General features: G+C 46.4%; 1 protein-coding gene across 1 annotated transcript in view; it reads left to right on the forward strand.

The window, feature by feature from the left end:
- Positions 1-224: 224 nt before the first annotated feature.
- slc7a8a (solute carrier family 7 member 8a) overlaps positions 225-22,098 on the forward strand; it is a 29,354-nt gene continuing 7,480 nt past the window's right edge. The window contains exons 1-3 of the mRNA XM_034165104.1: positions 225-709; positions 11,464-11,668; positions 14,055-14,206. Of these exons, the coding sequence (XP_034020995.1) occupies positions 577-709; positions 11,464-11,668; positions 14,055-14,206 (490 nt within the window). The 5' untranslated portion in view covers positions 225-576. The remainder of the gene's footprint in view (positions 710-11,463; positions 11,669-14,054; positions 14,207-22,098) is intronic.

Consider the following 22,098-nt stretch of genomic DNA (forward strand, 5'->3'; position numbering starts at 1 on the left):
CTTTATTTATTGTTTATTATTTTTAAAGGCGTCCCATTTGGGAGGTGCAGAAACGACGAACAGCTGATGTTGGGGAAAAGAAGCGGGGAGGTGGACTGATAGAAATGACGAAAACAAGACTGGTGGAGGACAGTGGGCGTGGCCAGGGCGGAAAGTGGGAGGTGCTACTGTAGTCATAAGAAGAACATGAATATTACTGAGCTCCACAGGTCGGGGGAGCTGAAACACTGTGGGAAACTTTGAGCGATCTGAGAGGATGAATCCAGCACCTGGACGAAGGACTCGTCTTTTTGTTGTCGCTGACATCATAAAGCCAAGGAGTTTTATGGCCTTTCAGATGACTTATGAACATGCGCGTTCACTCTTTTGAACTGGCGGAGTGTTTTTTATTGTTGATAGCGAAGTAATTTTGGAGATAAGCGCCGCACGTTTCACCGAGCGGCGGCCTTTTTTTGCGCACAGGAGAGACGCGCGGCCGAAGGTGCGCACAAGCAGCAGCAGCGTCAGGTGTGCGTGTGTGTGTGTGTGTGCGCCAAGGAGACGTCAGATTAACAGTGAAACACCCAAAACCTCAAAATGACCGACGGTGCGAGACAGCGGATCAGCACGACGGGTTCCGCCGGTGATACCGGCGCGCAGAAGGAGTCCGGAGGCGGCGTCGCGCTCAAGAAGGAAATCGGTCTGGTCAGCGCCTGCGGGATTATTGTCGGTAAGATTCTGCCATATGATGAAATGCGCACAGGTACGAGCTTTACGACGAGCTGTGAGAAGTGTTTCTGTGCTAAACATGAGGAGCAGAAAGTGCAGCACCACCTGTTTGTCTGCACCGGGGATGAAACCTGCGCCGCCGGTGACCTCAGCCGGGCTTCTGCGAAACATGAGTCGTTTTTAGAAAATACACGTGCATCTTCTTCGGCTTGTCTCCTAATATGGAGCTCGCCCGACCTTAGCTCCCCGTCTTTAAAAAAAGTTGACTTAATATCAATAAGGACTGAAGGCAAAGACTAAATGGTGCGTAATGGGACCGTGAGTTAATTCTCCAAATTTTTGTAAAAGTGTGTTCACGTTGTAGAAATATTGCTCCACACACATTTATACCCACATACATATTTCCAATTTAGTCTCTCTTCCACTCAGTCTCTTGGACTGTGCCGTCATGCCCCTTCACCCTTCACAGTGCCAAATCCAAAGTGTCCACTCTCACCTGCACACTTCGAACCTTCCTCCTCTCCTCTTCTTCTTCTCGTGTGTGCGTTCCCAGGTCTGCGTGTGTGTGTGTGTGTGTGTGGAGATAGCCTCCACGCACAAACCTTCTCTTTCTCATTCTCTTCCATTGCTCCAATCAACTTTTGTTTTGAAAGAGCCAAATGTCATCCAATATTTACTTGTTTGTGTATAATAACGAATTTTTTTCCTCTTTATTCATTTCTTAATGTTATTTTATTTTGTTGAACAGTTTTTTATTGTAGTGATGCTGTGAAGGGATTAAAATATGTAATATAATATTAATAATAATTATTGTTGTTTGGTTGCAGTTTGACCCCTGGCCCTGCAGCAAAGATCAGCATTAGCTCCGCCCTCATTACTACCACCGTGGTGCCCACTTAGGAAACATGAGTGGTTAAAAGGAACATAATATTTGCAGCACATGCATGATCTTCATTTGATGCCTGAATTTCACTCATCCTGATAAATCCAGCAGAAAGCCTGCGATCGTCCACAACAATCAGCCAAATGAGTTTGATAAGTTGGCCGAAAAGAGTTGGACCAGCTGTGTCGTTGGTTGATTTTTGCATAATGTCATCATAGTGTCAACGATAGATGTTTAATTGTAGTTCTTTACAGTCTATTAAGTGTATCTCTTCAATGGAATCATTTTTTTGGGTCAGAAGTAAAATATTCAAAGGATCATATGAAAACTTGGCCTCTCTGAGTAATTTGAGCTCAAGATCGGGTTCCTGAGATGATCTGAGTGTGGTAGTTGTTGAATTTTCCTGTTTTTGGTTCTTTATATGGTTTTGCTTCAGTTTCTTCCAAGCTGTTCCATTCCAGCCTTGGATAAGTTGTATGTTGCCGATAATTTGACACCAGCATTCAGGCTGAGTTTCTGAGATATGTCTTATCTACACGACACACATAATTTACGTTTTGGGGAGCTCGCTGACCTGTCCAACAGAAGGTCCTTGGTTCACCAGGAGGAGCATCCAGCATGAAACTTACAGTAAGCAAAGAGAAAGAAAAAGACACGTTATTTATTTGATCTCAACTTCTAAATTTGTGGGGCCAGTTTATTTTGGTCAAGCAGCAAGAACGTTCACTAACTGAGTTCACTTAGTAAAGATCATCTCCCACTGATGACCTCATGATGATGATGATGATGATGTAAGTGGTCATTTATATTAAGGTAAGACATGCAGGCCACAGATCTGATCCATGTCTGTCCCTCACCGTGAAATGTGTCCATTTGTTTTGGCAAATGTGAGGCCTTCATGTTGACCTTTGCTGGGTGAAAGGAGGCAATGGCTCGTGTGTTTCCACGGTAACAGCAGGAAAGATGAAAGAGAGAGGGAGCGAGAGTACGCACATGGAGATATCCAGCAGTTTTGCTAAAATAGAAGGAATGTTCAATAACCGGAAACGAGTGGTCAGTTTAAAAATAACAATATCGACCGCTGGTCTAAACCTCAGCTTAGTATCGTCTCCCCACTGGAACAACAAGAAACAAATAACTACCGTATGTACCGTGAGGGGCGGCGAGGGCATTTCACCGATGGATTGGATTGGATAGTAAAGTGTGATTAGTGTTTAAACTACAAATGTACATGTATGAAACCCAAAAGTTGGAAGCAAGTCTTTAAACTTACTAGTTTAGCATAATGTTAGTAGGATATTAGGTGATTCACTGCAAAGTTTTGTGCATGCATGCACCCCTTTTCTGTTTCCATGCACAGCTGGTTTTTTGTATTAACGCACAATAAGGTATGGCCATGACCTCTTTGGATGTGGGCCTTATCTGGTCCTCGTGCCTCCACTTTGAGACCTGAACTATTACGTTTACACTTTAAGGCACAGTTGTAAAATAGTACAGAGGTTTTGTCTGTGTTGTAACAGTTTAGTAATTACTAATTTATTACACTCCTTTTGTAGATTTTCTTTTCAGAAGCAGGTTGCCAGTTTTGTTCCGGGAATGCCATGCGGGCAGGTTTGATGGTGATCCATAGTCCATAGAAGTCTGCGTCATCACCAGATGGGACATCATGTGATGCGTCTCAGGCTTTGATCTGAGCATGAACGTGCCCCGCTGCGTTTTGGTGAAATGGGTCGAGGATACAAAGACACAACACTGTACTGGACACTTCATCTGTGACACATGGACGCTCCTGTCCGCAAAATCAGATCAGAAGTGGACTTTTGGACATTTGGACTCTGGTCCCGCCTAGATAATGTAGCTTTATTAGCTTACCCGGCTTAGCCAGGTCTCAGCCAGGCTCTGCTGACATTGAATTGCTGCTTGAGAACCAAGTCCTTTAAAACTGGTTTACACTGCAGAGCGTACCGGTAAACCTCGGGCTCTGACTTTAAGATCAAAGATGGTGGTTGGTCCCGGTCTGTTTTCAGATTTAATACCATGTTACCATCAGTGGCTGTTATGTGCTGTAATTTGCACAGGATTTAAGCTTGCAGGTAATTGGTTGAGACAAATGCCAAGAAGGAAATCTGAGTGCTAATCTGATTGGGCTGATTATGGTTATAATGCTGCAGAAACACCGTGAGCTGTTCTGCTGTAGCTGCAGCGTGTAATCGAAGCAATACGAACAACAACTTGTTTGTTTCTTAGTGTCTCGTGTCGTGAGGTCATATTTGGAATCCGATCATTAGCTCGTCATATTGCTCCACACACATTTGGACTCAAACCACCTGATGCAGTCTCCAGTTAGGGTTTGGTATTTGGTGCCGTTTGGTGAATGGACCACATAGACCAGTTGTAGCAGGTCAAGATCTACCTTGCTGTCCCAGACTATACCCGCCCAGGGGTCGGCTCTAAATCCAGACTGGAGTGAGTCATCAGCAAAAACAACACGCATTCAAAAATTGGTTCCAACATCAAAGTGCTCAGACACTTTTTCATGATGTCACACGTGTTCTGTCCGGCTCTAAAGCTGGTGGAATGTATTAAAAAAATACACTGAGTGGCCAAACTCGATCTACACCCACATGTCAAATATAATAATAATATCATATAATAATATAAAAATATAATGGAAAAAAATATAGATTTATATGTGAAATTGCAACAGTCTGGACTAGACAGGTGTAGTTTGTTGTTCTCTAAAACATGCCCAGCGGTATCACCCAGGAGGGGCTGGTTTACACCACCGGGTACAGTTTGGTTCAATGACTCAATGCACCGTCTCCATAAAACACACAAGGTTAAGTGTTGGAGGGGGGATTCGACAGCAGACTGTCTCTGAAAGCTCCCTCAGAGTGCGTGTGCAAATAAAAGGATGTAAAAAAAATGACATAAAGAACAGGAAACCGGATGATTCCACATTGGTCAGCAAACAAATGTTGACTTTATCTCACACCAGTGCTTCTCACTTTTTATAACACAGCCTCTTTGGAAACCAGAAAACAGTGGTGTTTGTTCAAGAGGTCAAAGGTTATGTGCCGAAGAGCTGTGTTATCGTAACGATGTCAGCACAAACAGCCACAGAATGGCTCAGTTTCACCTTTTTGATCAGGAGGAGCGTCTTCAGATTAGTCAAAAGATTTGTTCTGGTGCCTCTCACACAAAGGCCACATTTAACAAACAGCACAGCAACATCTGCAGAGTAAAATAGACTCTACAGTGAGGACCCAAAGAGTTCAATCAACTACACCATAGTATCAATGAACTCTGAGGTGATTAACTTAACACTACTGTCAAGCTGATTTAACATCATCACAGAGCTAATTTAACACCATGATAGAGCTAATTTAACAATATGATGGAGATGATTTAACACCATGATAGAGCTAATTTAACAATATGATGGAGATGATTTAACACCATGATAGAGCTGATTTAACACCATGATAGAGCTGATTTAACACCATGATTAAGCTGATTTAACACTATGATGGAGATGATTTAACACCATGATAGAGCTGATTTAACACTTTGATGAAGCTGATTTAACACTATGATGGAGATGATTTAACACCATGATAGAGCTGATTTAACACCATGATGGAGCTGACTTAACACCATGATGGAGCTGATTTAACACTATGATGGAGATGATTTAACACCATGATAGAGCTGATTTAACACCATGATGGAGCTGACTTAACACCATGATGAAGCTGATTTAACACTATGATGGAGCTGATTTAACACTATGATGGAGATGATTTAACACTATGATAGAGCTGACTTAACACCATGATGAAGCTGATTTAACACTATGATGGAGCTGATTTAACACTATGATGGAGATGATTTAACACTATGATAGAGCTGACTTAACACCATTATGAAGCTGATTTAACACCATGATAGAGCTGATTTAACACCATGATAGAGCTGATTTAACACCATGATTAAGCTGATTTAACACTATGATGGAGATGATTTAACACCATGATAGAGCTGATTTAAACACTTTGATGAAGCTGATTTAACACTATGATGGAGATGATTAACACCATGATAGAGCTGATTTAACACCATGATGTAGCTGACTTAACACCATGATGAAGCTGATTTAACACTATGATGGAGATGATTTAACACCATGATAGAGCTGATTTAACACCATGATGGAGCTGACTTAACACCATGATGAAGCTGATTTAACACTATGATGGAGCTGATTTAACACTATGATGGAGATGATTTAACACTATGATGGAGATGATTTAACACCATGATAGAGCTGATTTAACACTTTGATGAAGCTGATTTAACACTATGATGGAGATGATTTAACACCATGATAGAGCTGATTTAACACCATGATGGAGCTGACTTAACACCATGATGAAGCTGATTTAACACTATGATGGAGATGATTTAACACCATGATAGAGCTGATTTAACACCATGATGGAGCTGACTTAACACCATGATGAAGCTGATTTAACACTATGATGGAGCTGATTTAACACTATGATGGAGATGATTTAACACTATGATAGAGCTGACTTAACACCATGATGAAGCTGATTTAACACTATGATGGAGATGATTTAACACTATGATGGAGATGATTTAACACTATGATGGAGCTGATTTAACACTATGATAGAGCTGATTTAACACCATGATGGAGCTGACTTAACACCATGATGAAGCTGATTTAACACTATGATGGAGATGATTTAACACCATGATAGAGCTGATTTAACACTTTGATGAAGCTAATTTAACACTATGATGGAGTTGATGTAACACTATGATGGAGCTGATTTAACACTGTCATAAGTTGTTTTAACACTGTGATAGAACTGTTGAACACTGTGATGGAGTTTATTTAACACTGTGATAGATAGAGCTGACAGAGCTGTAGAGTCTATTTTACTCTGCAGTGTTACTGTGTCGGAAGGTCAAGCGTGAGAGTGTCACTCGCCTCTTTGACTTCTCCAGTGTAGTGACTCAAAACATTGGACCTTTGACCATTTTTACAGGCAGTCGATTTGTTCAGATAATTCTGATTGTAAGCATCTGACCTCTGACCTCAGGTTCACTCAGAGCCCCATCAGGAGGTTCCTTTCATAAGGGTCCAGAACCTGATTGAGCTCCCCCCTCCCTCCCCCTCTGTTTCTCTCTCTCTCCCCCCTCTCCCCCCCTCCCTCCCCCTCTGTTTCTCTCTCTCTCCCCCTCTCCCCCCCTCCCTCCCCCTCTGTTTCTCTCTCTCCCCCCTCTCCCCCCCTCTCCCTCCCCCTCTGTTTCTCTCTCTCTCCCCCCTCTCCCCCCCTCTCCCTCCCCCTCTGTTTCACTCTCCCCCTCTCTCTCTCTCTCTCTCTCTCTCTCTCTCTCTTCCCCCCTCTCTTCCCCTCTCTCTCCCTCCATCTCTCTTTCCCCCTCTCTCTCTCGCTCCCCCCTCCCTCTCTCTCTCTCCCTTCTCTCTCTCTCCTTCCCTCTCTGTCTTCGCCCCTTCCTCCATCTCTTTTCCCCTCTCCCTCTCTCTTCCCCCTTTCTCCCCCTCCCTCTCCCTCCCTCTCTCTCCCTCTCCCTGTCTCTCTCTCCTCCCTCTCTCTCCCCCTCTCCCTCTCCCTCTCTCTCTCCTCCCTCTCTCTCCCTCTCTCTCCCCCTCTCCCCCTCCCTCTCTCCCCCTCTTTCCCTCCCTCTCTCCCCCCTCTCTCTCTCCTCCCTCTCTCTCCCCCTCTCCCCCTCCCTCTCTCCCCCTCTGTCCCTCCCTCTCTCTCCCTCTCCCTCTCTCTCTCTCTTCCCTCTCTCTCCCCCTCCCTCTCTCCCCCTCTGTCCCTCCCTGTCTCTCCTCCCTCTCTCCTCCCTCTCTCTCCCTCTCTCTCTCTCCTCCCTCTCTCCCCCCTCTCTTTCTCTCTCTCCTCCCTCCCTCTCCCTCTCTCTCCCCTCCCTCTCTCCCTCTCTCTCCCCCTCTCCCCCTCCCTCTCTCCCCTCTCTCCCTCCCTCTCTCTCTCCCTCTCTCCCCTCTCCCTCTCTCTCTCTCCTCCCTCTCTCCCTCTCTCTCCCCCTCTCCCCCTCCCTCTCTCCCCTCTCTCTCCCTCTCCCTCTCTCTCCCCTCTCCCTCTCCCTCTCTCTCTCCTCCCTCTCCCCCTCCCTCTCTCCCCTCTCTCCCTCCCTCTCTCTCTCCCTCTCTCCCCTCTCCCTCTCTCTCTCTCCTCCCTCTCTCTCCCCCCTCTCCCCCTCCCTCTCTCTCCCTCTCCCTCTCTCTCTCCTCCCTCTCTCCCTCTCTCTCCCCCTCTCCCCCTCCCTCTCTCTCCCTCTCCCTCTCTCCTCCCTCTCTCTCTCTCTCCTCCCTCTCTCTCCCTCTCCCCCCCCCTCTCTCTCTCTCCCCCTCCGTCCCCCCCACTCTCTGATCTTGATCAGAGCTGTCATGGGATTATTTGCGCCCCCACCGCCTGGTTCCCCTCCTCCTGCTTTGCACTCTTTCACCCGCACGATCTCACACTCGTTGCTTCGTCAGCAGCTGACGGCTCGTCCGGATCGTCGCTCTTCAAACTGTGCTCGCTCGCCCACTTTTCCCCTCCCTCACTCTCAGATCCTCCTCAGGACCTGTGCTGTTTTGTCAGAATTCTTGAAGGTCACAGAAAACACGCACAGCGAGCGCTCGGATGGATAACTTTGAGAAACGATATTAAGACGTACAAGTCCAAATCTGGGAAACAATAATGTCTTGAAACCCATTTGTGGACTCGGCTGATTGTGTGACTGAAGCACCAACACCTCCATTAAAATGTTTTGGGTTTCGTAGATGTTTTCTGCTCCACACTGCTGCTTTGAAGAAAGAAGGTTGTTACAGCCTTCTTCCAGGATTTGATCGGATCTTCAGTCCTGACCGTTGTCCCTGCAGGACTCGGTTATCTGGTTATTTGAACTAAGTGGGTCGACTTTGAGTAACAACCAGCTGGTTTCTGTCAAAGAACAAAGTGACTCAGGCCGTCCTGGTTTTACCGACTGTATCGGGACAGGCGGCGTTTTAGTCCGAAGCATTTCAGACGTGCTGCGATTTCACCAGGTGCCTACAGCTGTGTCTGCCTGGGTGGTTGCCATCCAGGACCCAAGGCGGTTCCGAGGTGTTGTGTAAGCGGTGAAGCATGACACCAGCGAGTGCTCCAAGACGTGATCTGATACGACTGTGCAACATGACTAAAAATATACTTTGATAAACTATTCTTAACCTCGGGGACTTCTTCTCCTTTTGGACTCTGGTGATCCGTATCTGCCTGACTTGACCGGACTTGTCTCAGTGGTCCTGTGGGATCAGGCAGATCCAAGTCCAGCGCTGGTTTGTAGAATGTTTTAAAGGCCCTTTGGGACATTTTGGTGAACCTCGAATGTGCCTTCATGTCTGGAACAAACCGTATTGAGTGACTCACACGTTGGTGTTACAACATGCTAATCTCAGAGATAACATCTAATAAACGTTAAGACACTGTGGTACAGCGGCAAAGCATCTGTCATGTGACTCCAAATCAGATGGTTATGTGGTCAAAGTTTATTGTTGGTGATGGACTTTGTGCAGCAATATTATGAATGCATGAAAGAAAACGTACATTGGTGGCCTCGCTGGCCATCAGAGCTAGGTTTTATTAGCCATCAGACAGGCTTTATTAGCCATCAGACAGGCTTTATTAGCCATCAGACCTAGGTTTTATTAGTCATCAAACCTAGGCTTTATTAGCCATCAGACCTAGGCTTTATTAGCCATCAAACCTAGGCTTTATTAGCCATCAGACCTAGGCTTTATTCGCCATCAGACCTAGGTTTTATTAGCCATCAGACCTAGGCTTTATTAGCCATCAAACCTAGGCTTTATTAGCCATCAGACCTAGGTTTTATTAGCCATCAGACAGCCTTTATTAGCCATCAGACAGGCTTTATTAGCCATCAGACCTAGGTTTTATTAGCCATCAAACCTAGGCTTTATTAGCCATCAGACACAGGCTTTATTAGCCATCAAACCTAGGCTTTATTAGCCATCAGACACAGGCTTTATTAGCCATCAGACAGGCTTTATTAGCCATCAAACCTAGGCTTTATTAGCCATCAGACACAGGCTTTATTAGCCATCAAACCTAGGCTTTATTAGCCATCAGACAGGCTTTATTAGCCTTTAAACGTAGGCTTTATTGGCCATCAGACACAAATTTTATTAGCCATCAAATCTAGGCTTTATTGGCCTATAACACACAGGCTTTATTAGCCTTCAGACCTAGGTTTTATTGGCCATCACACACAGGCTTTATTAGCCTTCAGACCTAGGCTTTATTGGCCATCACACACAGGCTTTATTAGCCTTCAGAACTAGGTTCTATTGGCCATCACACACAGGCTTTATTAGCCTTCAGACCTAGGCTTTATTGGCCATCACACACAGGCTTTATTAGCCTTCAGACCTAGGCTTTATTAGCCATCAGACCTAGGTTTTATTAGCCTTCAGACCTAGGTTTATTGGCCATCACACACAGGCTTTATTAGCCTTCAGACCTAGGCTTTATTGGCCATCAAACACAGGCTTTATTAGCCTTCAGACCTAGGCTTTATTGGCCATCACACACAGGCTTTATTAGCCTTCAGACCTAGGCTTTATTAGCCATCAGACCTAGGTTTTATTAGCCTTCAGACCTAGGTTTTATTGGCCATCACACACAGGCTTTATTAGCCTTCAGACCTAGGCTTTATTGGCCATCACACACAGGCTTTATTAGCCTTCAGACCTAGGCTTTATTGGCCATCACACACAAGCTTTATTAGCCTTCAGAACTAGGTTTTATTGGCCATCACACACAGGCTTTATTAGCCTTCAGACCTAGGCTTTATTGGCCATCACACACAGGCTTTATTAGCCTTCAGACCTAGGCTTTATTGGCCATCACACACAGGCTTTATTAGCCTTCAGACCTAGGCTTTATTGGCCATCACACACAAGCTTTATTAGCCTTCAGAACTAGGTTTTATTGGCCATCACACACAGGCTTTATTAGCCTTCAGACCTAGGCTTTATTAGCCATCACACACAGGCTTCTGTGGATTGTGGTATTTGATGGTTTTAAGTGAGTTTTAAGTGAAACAATCAGAAAATAACACTTGATTTCTCTGATTTAATACAGTCCTTATGGAAGTAGTCTCGTGCTGTCTCTCTCTCTCTCTCTCTCTCTCTCTCTCTCTCTCTCTCTCTCTCTCTGTGTGTCTCTCTCTTGCTCACAGATCCCATTCATTGCGTACCTAGCTTCCCCACCATCCTTGCTGTTGTTTTTGTTTTGTTGCTAAATTCATACAAAATTCATTCCGTAGATTTGCATGGACCATGTTATTGAATTTTGAGGGCATAACCACTGTGAAACCATCAGAAAATAAGGGTTTATTTCTCTGATTTAGTACATTTCTGTGCTGAAACAGTCTCTCTGTTACTGAAAACCACACCTGCTCCTAATCCATCATCAACCCAGGATCCACTAACCATCCCATAGGTGACAGACACATCTATGGGGTATTAGATTTTTCTGCAATGATGTGTTCAATAGCACGCTCCCATTGGCCGTTGTGCGGTATGGCAGCCAACCAGAGTCAATCTACTTAAAAAAAAAAATGCATTTGTCCTCATTTAAATAATCTTATGAAGGATTGTGGTTGTTTAAAAGCATTTTTTTTGTCTCAACAATGAACAGTTATTTGCTATTATTTCTACCTGTTGTTTAAAGTCATGGGGAGAACCCTGGCAGCTAAATATAACCTGGACTTGTGACAGCAGTGTCTTTGTCCGTTCTCTCCAACAGGTAACATTATCGGCTCAGGAATCTTCGTCAGCCCAAAGGGAGTGTTGGAAAACGCCAGCTCCGTGGGTTTGGCTCTGATCGTCTGGATCATTACGGGCATCATCACTGCCATCGGGGCGCTGTGCTACGCCGAGCTGGGAGTCACCATCCCCAAGTCGGGAGGAGATTACTCTTACGTCAAGGACATTTTTGGAGGTTTGGCCGGGTGAGCAAACAGCAGACACATACTGAGGTTCAGTCGCAGTTCCAGTCCGACATTTAAAAGCTCGTCAGGAGCGTTGACCTGCACCTTCCTCAGTTAGGGAGGTGCCTGGTACCGGTGGTGGCCTCGAGGTTAGAGAGGCCAGAAGATCCTTAGTTTGATTCCCTTTGAGGGGCATCAGTCCCCAACTCACCCCCGGTGTGCATAAAACTGTACAAAGTGACTCCAACATTTCACGAGTCTCGACCACGTCCTTGAATAATGTCAGTTAGATTTCAGATAAATTTACTCACAGTCTAGCCTTGGGAGCCACGTGAGGCTAAAACAATACTGTTTGTTGGCGCAGGTTTCACACCCTGTGCTTTTTCCCTGGACTGTAAACACAGATTAGACCTTTGTTTTTTCCACTATGGTGGGATACGTATGACCGGGGTGTGTTGGGAGAGGAATCCACCCAGACAAAGCAGCCCGTGATTGTTTTTGTCCCTTTGTACGTTAGCTTTGTGTACACATCAATGAGCCTTTACGGCAAGAGAAGCTCACACCGCTACTCTGCATCCTTATAGGGTCCGCGGATAAATAAACGGTCTTCAAGGCGCGCTACCTTTTCCTGTCTGCTTGCTTTTTTCTGTGGAAGTGGTGGTGCGCACGGCGAGTAACTGAAGTGACCAAACCACTGAAGTCTCTGTGTAACCGCTGTGTTTGTAGCAAAAAGGTCTCAGAAGCATTTATCCTAAATTCATTAAGGCTATTGTTTTCTTTTTTAACCTCTTTTTGGCTCCCAGTTGAGATCAGATTTATTATTTCGGCCTGTCGATGTTTTTGGCGTACTCTTCTGTGGAACTTTTGTTTTTGAAGTTTACCATTTGTTTGCGTTTTGGAGTAAGCCCTTTGTATTTTTATTCTGCTGACACAGATATGTCCACCCTCTGCAGGGTGTTCCTGATCTGGCCTGCTGATGAGAAGTGTTTTTTTGGGGGGTTTTTTTGGCCACACCCACTGGTTTTTGCTATCACTCAGATTTGTTTATTTTTATTTTTCTAACATATGTTCCCGAAGGCAGAGTAGGTTGGTCTCGGAACTGCTTGACTCTGAGTCAAATGTAAGTTGATTTTTTTTTTTTCTGTCAGTCTGTTTGACTTTCAGTAAAAGTTAACTTCTGAAATGAATAAACAGTCGAGACCTTGCTCCACATTTGAGCAGGTTTTGTCACCATCTATCAGGCGATGTGAGCACTTCAGGGTTCTGGTACATTTCCTTCTTGAAACCCAAAATTCAGTAAAAAAGACATTTATAAATGTTGAAGTGCACTGATGTTTTTGGCAGTTTTGAGAATTTTATGGTTCTTGAGTTTTAAGATACGAAAGTTTGCCGACAAGCACAACTTACAGTTGTAAATAATAATAATGATCATCATCATCTTCATCATCAGTGGAAGTACAAGCTGCAATACGCACAAGAAATAAAAACAGCAGTTCTATGAGTACATGAGGCGTTACTTTCTACACGTTGGTCAGCTCCAGCATGTAAATGTACATTTTTGTGTTACACACATTCCAGTGTGCCACAGTCCCGTTAGTGCAGTCAGCCATAATGATCCTTCCATAAGCCTGTGGAGAATTTGTGGGGGGAGGCCACATGGCTGCTCTCGTGTGGTTACAGTGCTCTCCTGATCTCCTCAATCCCACCCTCCAAACTCCTCTTATTCGTGTTATCTTCTGTCCATGTTTGATGATGTAGAAAATATTGATGTATGCAGATGATGTAGTCATATTCACTCGTAGGAAAAAAGACCAACAATCTGTCATTTATTGGACAAACTTTACATTAAATGTAAAAGTGTAGGAAGGTTTTTCCACATATTTATGTTAATGGTCAAAAAATAAACAATGTTAAAATTAACTACTTTGTTGTTATTGTAGATTTGAGTCTTTGAAAAGTTGAACAATACTCTGAAATATAACATGGCAGTCTTGCTACATTAAAAACGGACTTACTGTTGAATATGATTTTATATTCTCATGTATCCACTGTATCTCTCAAACAAACCAGGTAACTTAATAACCAGTGACATCAGTTTGTAGACACACCTGAAGAATCCTGGGCTGGACATCGTAACAGCATCATGGCTGTGATGGACTCAGCCAATGGAGAATGTTTAGTTTTGAGAATCTAATTGTGTAACCAGATGTTCAGATATTTCTTTATGACAATACGACACTGCCGCCGCTCAAATGTTGCTGGCGCTGATCCAACCGGTGCACTAAAGCCAGCTAAAAATAGATGATTATATTTGTGTTGCTTTGAAATAAAAACAGCTTTGAGGGGAAACCTTGTGTGTGTCTGCACTTGGACTGTTTCTTTGTGACCGTCCTCTCATGTGCTTCAGCTTCCTGCGCCTGTGGATTGCCGTGCTGGTGATCTACCCGACCAACCAGGCCGTGATTGCACTGACCTTCTCCAACTACGTCCTGCAGCCGCTCTTCCCCACCTGCTTCCCGCCAGAGAACGGCCTGCGCCTGCTGGCCGCCGTCTGCCTTCGTAAGTCACCTCTCACTCACACACACACACACACACACACACACACACACACACACACACACACACACACACACACACACACACACACACACACACACACACACACACACACACACACACACATTGTGTCCAATGCGTGACTGACGTCCTAGCAAACACTCCACCGCAGCCCTACATTAACTGATTTAAAGCCCCTAAAATCCAGAGTCCAGCTTATAAAATCCTTCTATCATTTATTACTTTTAAAACATTCCTGAAATATATTGTTGTAATTATTAGTAATTATTATTAGTTAAAGTGTCTGCAAATGCTTTGGTGAATTATTGATTAAAAAGAAGATAACCATATTTTCACTTTTTCAGTTTCTTAAATGCCTTTGTTGTTTCTCCACTTTATTTTCAGGTTTTAACAGGTTGGAAAACAGTTTAAGTGAGTTTTAGTTGCTTTAACCCAATTGTAAAAAGGATTTTAACGAGGTATATAAATAATAATAATAACGAGGTAATATAAATTCAATTTGATCTTGTTTAAACTGGTTTGAAAGTGTTCTGCACACAGGGCTGGCTGTTTTAAATGGCTTTAAACAGGTTTGAAGCAAACACATTTAATCTGACTGTTGTGTGGGCCGCTGAAGAGGAGGTACTGCTGGCCCACCACCACAAGATGGCGCCCTGCTTGAAGTGCGGGCTTCAAGCACGAGAGGGCGTCGGAGCGACCAGGAGTGACAGCTGTCACTCATCATCCGTACCAGCTGTCACTCGTCCACTACTCATCACCACCACCATAAAGGCCGGACTGCAGCTCCACCTCCCCGCCGAGAAATCAACTACCAATCAGGTAATTTTCTCTGCTGACTTAAAGTCGAGTATTAGTCTGATCTCTTTTTGCAGCCGTTTTCCTGGGACGGATACCCTGTCTGCGGAGTTGGCGTTTGGTGTGGACTGCGACGGCTTCGCCTCACACCCCACCCAGATAAGTGGTTATCTCAGGAGCTGCACGAGTGTGTGATTGGAGGTGGAGGTTCTCCCTCCTTTACTGAATACAGACTGTGGGATTACTGAGTGTGCAACCTCACACTCATCTGGACTGTCTCTGTTCTCTGCCAGCAGTACCGGGTCTGACTGCTGAAGACAGCGGCCACCTGGGGCGCAGGGCTTGGCGGCTCCGGTGTTCTTCAGCTCCGTTGGCAGTGGAAGCTGTGTGGATCCGGCTCTTCTCTCTCCAGGCGTCTTCTATCGTCGAGCCTGCCCACACGTCACCTGGTGTATGATTGACAGTCACTGTATTGTTATTGTCTGTACATCGTTGTGTGATTCACAACATTAAATTGTTACTTTTTGGCTTATCCATTGTCCGTTCATTAACGCCCCCTGTTGTGGGTCCGTGTCATGACACTTTCACAACAGGATTTCTCGGCCAGCGTCATGGATCCCGAGGGGCGTCAACCATCGCTTGAACAGCCAATGGAAGAGCGAGGTGCACAGGCGCCAGCAGGAGGCGTGTTGGGTGAGCTGCAGCACATCTTAACCGCCTTTACCGCTTGGTTGGACTTAATTACCGAGCAGAGCAGTGTTCTCAATTGTAGGATGGAGGCTCTCACCGCCCAGGTGGAAGCGCGTGCTCAGGGCGCTGCTGCAGCACCTCCTCCTGCTGACCGTGTGCCAGAAACAGACATTCCGCTGGTCGTTCAACGAACCCCCCCACCTTCCCCTGAAGCATACATAAGCCCTCCGGAGCCGTACGGAGGCTGTGTGGAGATGTGCGCGGACTTCTTGATGCAGTGCTCGCTCGTCTTTTCACAGTGTCCCGTCATGTACGCAGCAGACGCCAGCCGGGTGGTGATCAATGTGATCAATTTGCTTCGAGGAGAGGCACGCGCCTGGGCTACGGCGCTTTGGGAGCAGAATTCACGGCTCCTAACGGTTTATACTGAGTTTGTGAGGGAGTTCCGACAGGTGTTCGACCACCCTCATAGAGGCGAGACCGCTTCAAGTGTGCTGCTGTCGATACGGCAGGGGCGTCGGAGCGCAGCAAAGTATGCAGTCCTCTTCCGCATCGCGGCAGCGCGAGCCGGCTGGAATGCTGTTGCGCTCCGCGCCGCCTTTGTAAACGGATTGTCTCTGGTCCTTAAGGAGCACCTGGTGGCGAAGGACGAGCCGCGGGATTTAGATGGGCTTATCAACCTGGTTATACGGTTAGACAACCGATTAACGGAACACCGACGGGAACGAGACAAGGGGCGTCGCCAGGCACAAGCCGTCCCTCTTCCTCCCGGGTCCTAAAGGAAGCCTACTTCCCCATGCTCCACTGCCAGGGCTCTCCACGTGACAACAGCTCCCCCTGCTGACGTTGCTATGGAAACGAGCAGGGCCAAAAAACAATCGGATCTAACCCTTCACGCCCCAGCACTGGTGGACACGGGGTCGGAGGGGAATCTGCTGGATAGCAGATGGGCAAAGGAGGTTGGGCTCCCTCTAGTGGCCTTACCGTCACCATTGTTGGTGCGGGCGCTAGATGGCACCCTTCTTCCACTAATCACACACCAGACACAGCCAGTGACATTGGTGGTGTCTGGGAATCACAGGGAGGAGATTGTGTTTTATGTAACACCTTCTACCTCCCGAGTGATTTTGGGTTTTCCATGGGTGTCAAAACACAATCCCCGGATTGATTGGCCGTCTGGGGTTGTGGTTCAGTGGAGCGAAACCTGCCACCGGGAGTGTTTAGGATCCTCGGTTCCACCCGGTGTGACTGCTAAGGAGGAGGTTTCAGTCCCCCCCAATCTGACGGCGGTGCCGGCCGAGTACCACGACCTTGCTGACGTCTTCAGCAAGGATCTGGCACTCACGCTGCCCCCGCACCGTCCGTACGATTGTGCCATTGATTTGATACCGGGCGCTGAGTATCCGTCCAGCAGGCTGTACAACCTCTCACGTCCGGAACGCGAATCAATGGAGACCTACATCCGGGACTCGTTAGCTGCCGGGTTGATCCGGAACGCCACCTCCCCGATGGGTGCTGGTTTCTTTTTTGTGGGCAAGAAGGACGGCGGACTCCGTCCATGCATTGATTACAGAGGGCTGAACGAGATCACGGTTCGCAACCGATACCCGTTACCTCTGTTGGATTCAGTGTTCACGCCCCTGCATGGAGCCCAAATTTTCACGAAATTGGATCTTAGGAATGCTTATCACCTGGTTCGGATCCGGGAGGGAGACGAGTGGAAGACGGCATTTAACACCCCGTTAGGTCACTTTGAGTACCTGGTCATGCCGTTCGGCCTCACCAATGCGCCCGCGACGTTCCAAGCATTGGTTAATGACGTCTTGCGGGACTTCCTGCATCGGTTTGTCTTCGTATATCTAGCATGTACGTCAGGTCCTACAGCGGTTGTTGGAGAACCGGCTGTTTGTGAAGGGCGAGAAGTGTGAGTTCCACCGCACTTCTTTGTCCTTCTTGGGGTTCATCATCTCCTCTAACTCCGTCGCCCCTGATCCGGCCAAGGTTGCAGCGGTGAGAGATTGGCCCCAACCAACGAACCGTAGGAAACTACAACAGTTCCTCGGTTTTGCAAATTTCTACCGGAGGTTCATCAAGGGCTACAGTCAGGTAGTTAGCCCCCTGACAGCCCTGACCTCCACAAAAGTCCCCTTCACCTGGTCGGATCGGCGCGAAGCCGCGTTTAGGGAGTTGAAACACCGGTTCTCGACTGCACCGGTTCTGGTGCAGCCCGATCCCAAGCGCCAGTTTGTTGTTGAAGTGGATGCCTCTGACTCAGGGATAGGAGCCGTGCTGTCCCAGAGCGGGGAGTCCGACAAGGTTCTCCATCCATGTGCCTACTTTTCCCGCAGGTTAACCCCAGCTGAACGGAACTATACTCAACAAAAATATAAACGCAACACTTTTGGTTTTGCTCCCATTTTGTATGAGATGAACTCAAAGATCTAAAACTTTTTCCACATACACAATATCACCATTTCCCTCAAATATTGTTCACAAACCAGTCGAAATCTGTGATAGTGAGCACTTCTCCTTTGCTGAGATAATCCATCTCACCTCACAGGTGTGCCATACCAAGATGCTGATTAGACACCATGATTAGTGCACAGGTGTGCCTTAGACTGCCCACAATAAAAGGCCACTCTGAAAGGTGCAGTTTTGTTTTATTGGGGGGGGGATAACAGTCAGTATCTGGTGTAACCACCATATGCCTCATGCAGTGCAACACATCTCCTTCGCATCATCCGTGAAGAGAACACCTCTCCAACGTGCCAAATGCCAGCGAATGTGAGCATTTGCCCACTCACGTCGGTTACGACGATGAACTGGAGTCAGGTCGAGACCCCGATGAGGACCACGAGCATGCAGATGAGCTTCCCTGAGACGGTTTCTGACAGTTTGTGCAGAAATTCTTTGGATATGCAAACCGATTGTTTCAGCAGCTGTCCGAGTGGCTGGTCTCAGACGATCTTGGAGGTGAACATGCTGGATATGGAGGTCCTGGGCTGGTGTGGTTACACGTGGTCTGCGGTTGTGAGGCTGGTTGGCTATACTGCCAAATTCTCTGAAACGCCTTTGGAGACGGCTTATGGTAGAGAAATGAACATTCAATACACGAGCAACAGCTCTGGTTGACATTCCTGCTGTCAGCATGCCAACTGCACGCTCCCTCAAATCTTGCGACATCTGTGGCATTGTGCTGTGTGATAAAACTGCACCTTTCAGAGTGGCCTTTTATTGTGGGCAGTCTAAGGCACACCTGTGCGCTAATCATGGTGTCTAATCAGCATCTTGATATGGCGCACCTGTGAGGTGGGATGGATTATCTCAGCAAAGGAGAAGTGCTCACTATCACAGATTTAGACTGGTTTGTGAACAATATTTGAGGGAAATGGTGATATTGTGTATGTGGAAAAAGTTTTAGATCTTTGAGTTCATCTCATACAAAATGGGAGCAAAACCAAAAGTGTTGCGTTTATATTTTTGTTGAGTGTATGACGTCGGCAATCGGGAACTTCTTGCGGTGAAGGAGGCTCTTGAGGAGTAGAGACACCTGTTGGAGGGAGCATCGGTACCATTTACGGTTTTCACGGACCATCGGAACCTGGAGTACATCCGGACCGCGAAGCGTCTGAACCCCAGGCAAGCCTGCTGGTTGCTGTTCTTCGGGCGTTTTGACTTCCGGATTACCTACCGCCCCGGGACAAAGAACCAACGATCTGACGCCCTGTCCCGGGTGCACGAAGAGAAGGTCAAGACCGAGTTGTCAGACCCCCCTGAAACCATCATCCCCGAGTCCACTGTCATGGCCGCCCTTATCTGGGACGTGGAGAAGACCGTCTGGGAGGCCCTGACACGGAGCCCAGACCCGGGGACAGGTCCGAAGGACAGACTGTACGTCCCACCAGAGGCCAGGGCTGCGGTCCTTGACTTCTGTCACGGTTCCAAGCTCTCCTGTCACCCAGGGGTGCGAAGGACCGTGGCAGTGGTCCGGCAGCGCTTCTGGTGGGCGTCTATGGAAGCCGACGTCCGGGAGTATGTCCAGGCCTGCACCACCTGTGCCAGGGGCAAAGCCAACCATCACAAGGCCCAAGGCCTCCTCCAGCCTCTGCCTGTGCCTCGTCGCCCCTGGTCTCATATCGGCCTGGACTTTGTCACGGGCCTCCCGCCGTCCCAGGGCAACACCACCATCTTAACGATAGTGGACCGGTTCTCCAAGGCGGCCCACTTCGTGGCCCTCCCGAAGCTCCCGACGGCCCAGGAGACTGCAGACCTCCTGGTCCACCACGTTGTGCGTCTGCATGGGATTCCATCAGACATTGTCTCGGATCGTGGTCCTCAGTTCTCCTCCCAGGTCTGGAGGAGTTTCTGCAGGGAACTGGGGGCCACCGTCAGTCTCTCGTCTCGTCACTTTCACAACACTGACTATATGAAAAAATAATTTGGTTTTATTTCATTTAAAATGTTTCTCCACCAAAGAGAGACTGCTGCTTGCTTGAAAATCTTTTTAAAATTAAAGAAAGAATAAAAGGATTTTAACTCATTTTAATCTGGCTACATGTAAATGAATCTGGTTTAAATTAACTGAAAACAGGCAGACTGATTTCAATTCATTTGAGTTTTAAAACACTTTAAACCAATTGTCAAAAGATGCTAAGTCATTTTAATTAGTTAGCATTTAATTAAAACTGCTTTGGTTTGAATGTATTTAAAACAGTTATACTATATATAATACTATATAATATGGATAAACTGCTTCAAACGGCTTCAGAAACATTTTAAACTGCATTAAAGTGACTGTAATCTGGCTACAATAATCTGTCATCACTCATTTAAAACACTGTGAAACAGATATAGACTGATTTTAATTACTTTAAGTTTTAAAGCACTTAAAATGAGTATAAAGGATTTTAACTACTTAAAATCTGTCTAAATTTAAACTATTTGAAACAGACAGCAGACTCTTTGAACCTGCTTCAAAAACATCTCAGACAGTTTTGAGGTTGATCGTAATCAGGATTGTAAATGGTTTTAATCTGTCTGGAATTAAATGAATCTGGTTTGAACTCATTTAAAGCAGTTCTACACCAAAGGTTTGGCACACACACACACACACACACCTCGGTCCGTGAGCGTCCACGTTCACTGTGTCCCTGATTTGGCTCAAATGTGAAGCTGAGGTCAGATATCAACAAAACATGAAGACGTTTAGTCAAAAACAAACTCTCGTGCAGACGTGTCATCAGAGGGCGACGCCAAAGTGACACACAAATCTTCAGACCCGGCGGCTCCCACTTTAGTCTGGACCTGCATGAGATGGGTTGTGGTCCAGGTGACCTCAGAACCAAATAAGGTGATGCTGAACATCATTTGGTCAGACTTTGTCACGTTCTGACAATGTTGTTGTTGCTGTTGTTGATGTTGAGGAGAAAATTGGGTCAAAGGTCAGCCTTTTCCTCCTCGCTCTGTTTGTTCCTTGTTCGTCTCCTTTCCTTCAGCTGTTTGTGTCATTTATTAAATTCATTTTTTTAATAGCTTGTGTAAGACAAGCTTCCCGACCAAACCAGCCAGAACCAGATTTAGAAACTTTGCGCCGGCCGCTGCACGGGGGCTTTCCTCGAGCTGTGCGTGTCAGCTCGTCTGTCTGTTGTTTCTTTCAAGTGGGTTTTTGTCAACTCGAGAGGTTTGAGGACGCACTCACACACGCATGTAATCCAAAGGTTTTGATTGTCCTGACAGCTTTAATCAGCGGCTGTGGGTCAGAGGTCGGCGGTGACGGTAACGCAGTGCCACCACCAAACACCACCGAGGCGTTTTCAGGTGTGTCTCCTCAGTGCTGAACCAGCTGAAGCTTATTTCCTGTTTTCCTGCGGCTCTTCCTCTCGACTCGTCTCTGTCAGTAAAACATGTTGGTGTCGACGTGTGCAGTTATGTCTGTGTGCCGTGTTTAAACACAAGTCCACGTGTTTAATTGCCATAGATACAAGAGTGGAGTCACGCAGAGAAGAAGTGAAACTTCTTGCGCAGCGTCTCAGAAAGCACACGCTTTGATCTGTGTCCTGACCTCAAAACCTGACTCAGACATCTGCATGAAAACCCTCAGAAAGTTCTGACACGGATGAGTCCACAACAGTTACCACGGTGACCACCTGGACCTGACACACTGGCTGTCACTCAAAGTGGCCACACCCCTAATGAAAGAGAGGGCGCATTCCATGCCACAGTATGTCTGACTTCATCATGAAGTAACTCATACAAACAATCACAGGTATTTTGCTGATCAATTTATGATTCAAATCATCCATGTAGGCTTCCTGGTTGTTTAGATATACAAAAAAGGTATTTTTTTTGGACCATATTTCCTTGACCTTTGACCAAACTACTCCAAAATC

This window comes from Thalassophryne amazonica, chromosome 23 (genome assembly GCF_902500255.1).
Source record: "Thalassophryne amazonica chromosome 23, fThaAma1.1, whole genome shotgun sequence".
NCBI classification, from domain to species: domain Eukaryota; kingdom Metazoa; phylum Chordata; class Actinopteri; order Batrachoidiformes; family Batrachoididae; genus Thalassophryne; species Thalassophryne amazonica.